At 44.4% G+C, this 3,808-nt stretch overlaps 1 protein-coding gene across 1 annotated transcript; it reads right to left on the bottom strand.

Moving 5' to 3' along the window:
• Positions 1–532: 532 nt before the first annotated feature.
• Positions 533–3,288, bottom strand: LOC126379571 (collagenase-like). Its single transcript, XM_050028374.1, has 4 exons — positions 2,782–3,288; positions 2,237–2,335; positions 1,333–1,523; positions 533–732 (listed from the first exon to the last, which is right to left on the bottom strand). Exons 1-4 carry the CDS (start codon positions 3,251–3,253, stop codon positions 628–630), a joined length of 867 nt encoding a protein of 288 aa, XP_049884331.1. The 5' UTR covers positions 3,254–3,288; the 3' UTR covers positions 533–627.
• Between the last annotated feature and the right edge of the window lie 520 nt (positions 3,289–3,808).

Genomic DNA, 3,808 nt, shown 5'->3' with positions numbered 1-3,808 from the left:
TTGTCTTATTTTCCCTTGTCCCTGTACTTAGTATTAAGGTGCTGATAGAATTGAGCATTGTTGGTGAGCATTGGTGGTGCTGATAGAAGTGAATGCTCAAGTTCATCAGCACCTTTAGAAGACTTGCAGTCATTTTTGACACCAACACCTGTGAATATCTTGGAATACGGGTGTGTATCTTAAGAAATTGTGACGAGGTAATATCTATTGAACGCCCTCCGTGGTCCAGTGGTTAAGCGTTGTGTTCACGATCCGGAGGTCCGGTGGAGACAAATCACAAAAATCACTTTGTGACTTGTCTTTGTGATTGTCACTTTGTGATTTCTCGGGAATGTGAGTTTCCTCATGATATTTTCGTTCACCGCTGAGCACGTGATAATCATTTATGATCCAAACATGAATCCGAAAACAAATTCGACAATCATTGCTTTAGGCCTGTGCTGGATTCGAACTTGCGACCTCAAAGTGTTTTACCAACTAGGCTACCACTGCTTATAAGTATCTAATAGAGGTAAAAAATAAACAAATACAGTTATATCAATATATAAATTCATATATTTCCTTGTCATGTTTGTATACTGTGCTTGAACGAATATAGTTCAAATAGACTGTCGTGTTTAGAACAGTTTATATGCGGGCCCTGATCCAGGCCGCGAAGGAGGTCACCCTGGCGAAGGCAGCGGGGAAGCCTCGCTGGCAGCCTGATGCTGAGCCGAACGAGGTGATACCGATCTGCAAGAGGAAGTCACAGGTCACATTATCCTTATTCAAAACAGAATTAAAAGCCCCCCATAAGTCTCCCGTAATTATTAGGATTTTTTGCGTTGACGACTCCGAGAACGGCGATTCCCGCTACGGCGAGTCTCACTACGGCGAGTATTTATTTTGTACAGTAATCAGAAATCAGAATCATTTATTCAACGTAATTATCATGGATAAACTTGTTGAAGGTCAATGTAACATTTTTGAATTTACGTCATTTCGCAAGGTGTTATGGCTGAGGAGAAGAAATGACAAGAAACTGCAACAGCGACACATCTTTTAAATCAATGAGGGTACTTAATAACTAGAGGAACACATTCAATACCAGACATTTTTATCATTTAGGTAATCATTAATCTTATAATAAGCTTTTTTACATAAAGTAAGCTTCACATAGTAAAAACTGTTTGGAAATCGGCTTTTCATCAATTCGGAAATGTTTTTTAGGGACGGCGTTTAAATGGCGTAAGTGACGATGTGGTCTAGAGTGGATCACGCTTACCTGGCAAATGCCTGGATGGACCCTAAGGTGGTGTTTAAGAGCTACATAACATCAAAACAGGTACTGACCAAGACGGGGCCTCCGCTGTTGACCTGGAGGGGGCCGCCGGAGTCCCCACCGCAGGTGCTTCGCCCCTGAGAGCCGTCGGTACAGAGTGTGGAGGCGATGATGCTGTTTCCGAAGCTTCGCTGGCATTCAGCGTTGGTAATCACGCGCAGGGTCGTGTGGTGAAGGGTCTGGCCGGTGCCGATACCAGCACCTGAAAAAATCAAAAATCAAATCAAAATCAAATATACTTTATTGCACAGAATATAATTTAAAAAAAGATGATAGATATGAGAGATACATACTACACGCCTGTATATGTATATTTTTTACAGGGTGTTAATGACACCGACAAGAGCGTGGCTCTTAAATTGATGATGATGATGATGATGAATGACACCGTGCCAAATACTGAGGAGAATGATTTAGCTCATGATTCTGAGTCGATATCCACATATTGAGGAGCTCGGTGGCGCAGCGGTAAACACGCTCGGTCTGCGATTGTTGAAGTTAAGCAACTTTCGCAAAGGCCGGTCATGGGATGGGTGACCACAAAAAAAAAGTTTTCATCTCGAGCTCCTCCGTGCTTCGGAAGGCACGTTAAGCCGTTGGTCCCGGCTGCATTAGCAGTCGTTAATAACCACCAATCCGTACTGGGCCCATGTGGTGGTTTAAGGCCCGAACTCCCTATCCATCCATAGGGAAGGCCCGTGCCCCAGCAGTGGGGACGTTAATGGGCTGGTGATGATGATGATCCATATATTGTAAAAACGTATACATAACCCCAAAAAAGATGAATTTAATTTACTTAATCTACAATTTTAATTAGTGAGCCGTATCATCGTCTACAAACTCCCTAACGTAATCCCGTTTTTTACTATTAATTTCTTCATTAATATCTCATATAAGTACTCTCGATCAACTCACCATCTCTCTGAGCTCCGAAGCCAGCAGCCTGTGCATTCCAACCGGCGAAGTTGTTGTTGAGAAGAGTGCCGCTGGGTAGAGCGATGTTGCGAACGGTGTCTGCAATTAAACACATTATATAACTCACAACCCACACACCACACACCACTCACACACACACACACACACATCACTCCCTATCCATCCATAGGGAAGGCCCGTGCCCCAGCAGTGGGGACGTTAATGGGCTGATGATGATGATGATATAACTCACAAGATCCTGAAGTTCCGGGTTCGAATCCCGGTGGGGACATATCACAAAATTCACGTTTGTGAGCCCCGATATGGTTGGGACATTGCAGCAAGACCACTCGCTTGTCCGAAAGTAAGATGATCCGTTGAGCCGTTGGTCCCGGTTACGGTTACGGTCATGTCAGGGGCTTTTGACAGCTCAATATTAACCCTAACACCAGGGTTGTTGAGGTTGGTAATCCATCTCATGTCCCACGCGATAAGAAGAAGAAGACACAAAAAAGAGACAAAAATAAATAAACCAGAAAACTTACTGCTGTAGGTGACCCAACTGAGGGTAATGATGGCGACGTCGTTCTGGATGGTGTTGGGGTTCCAGCTGCCGTGCATTTGGACATTGGTGGTGGTGATACGGGTACCACCAGTGAACAGCCTGATGGAGCCGAGAACAACCACGAACTGGCGAGCCTGGTTACGGCCGTCCCACCAGCAGTGGGCAGCGGTCACCGCACGGTTGTTAGTCAAGAGAGAAGACCCGCAAACGGATGTGGCGCCATTTACCAAGGTGATAACCAAACCGCCAAGGTGAGGGTAAGCGCCAAGAGCTGCAGCAGATCCACCCACGATCCTGGAGCCGTCGAAGTCAGCTGCCTCTTCCACCGCCTTGATGTTAGCGGCTTCGGGAATACCAATCACGTCGTGGTAATATCCCCTTATTGGCGCCTCCTCAGGAGTCGGCAGACTCAACGCGAGCCCAAGAACGCAAATCAGTACCAACAGCTTCATCTTCCCTTGACGGTTATGTATGTGCAGTGTCTGCGCGGCTTTTTATATTGCCAATTTTATCTGTTATCAAATAATACTTTTCAAAATGTTATCTGAAATTAAATATTTGTAATCCGCAAGACAAAAATAATCCTAATTAGTATACGTAAGTGTTCTGGGACGTCAGCAAGCGATCATCTCCAAGGTCATCATCAGGTTTTGTAGTAAATAAATACATATATAAGCATTAATCCCGCCCAAATTCTACTGTATTCATGTGTTAGGTTAGGTTACGTTAGTATATTTGTATTTGTATGTATCAAATCAAATCAAATATACTTTATTGCACAGAACTAAATTTCAACAATCAGACATAAGGCCGGGTTTCCATTGACGCGGTGCTGTGCGGAGATGTGCAGGAAACGACCAATCACTGTGAGGGAGAGAGTGACAGAGCGTCTTCGTTTTTCGCTCTCTCGAACGCTGTGATTGGTCAAATCCGCACATCTCCGCGTCAGTGGAAACCCGGCAATACGTCTGATTGTTGAAATTTAGTTCTGTGCAATAAAGTATATT

This window comes from Pectinophora gossypiella, chromosome 29 (genome assembly GCF_024362695.1).
Source record: "Pectinophora gossypiella chromosome 29, ilPecGoss1.1, whole genome shotgun sequence".
Taxonomy (NCBI): Eukaryota; Metazoa; Arthropoda; class Insecta; order Lepidoptera; family Gelechiidae; genus Pectinophora; species Pectinophora gossypiella.
The sequence above is the reverse complement of the archived record's forward strand: the minus strand, read 5'-3'. Positions and strand labels throughout refer to the sequence as shown.

Coding starts and splice junctions, on each gene's coding strand:
- LOC126379571 (XM_050028374.1), bottom strand. CDS start 3,253: ATGAAGCTGTTGGTACTGATTTGCGTTCTTGGGCTCGCGTTGAGTCTG. Junction 2,336..2,781: donor CAGTTGGGTCACCTACAGCA/GTAAGTTTTCTG, acceptor GTTTAATTGCAG/ACACCGTTCGCAACATCGCT. Junction 733..1,332: donor ACAGCGGAGGCCCCGTCTTG/GTCAGTACCTGT, acceptor TTCCTCTTGCAG/ATCGGTATCACCTCGTTCGG.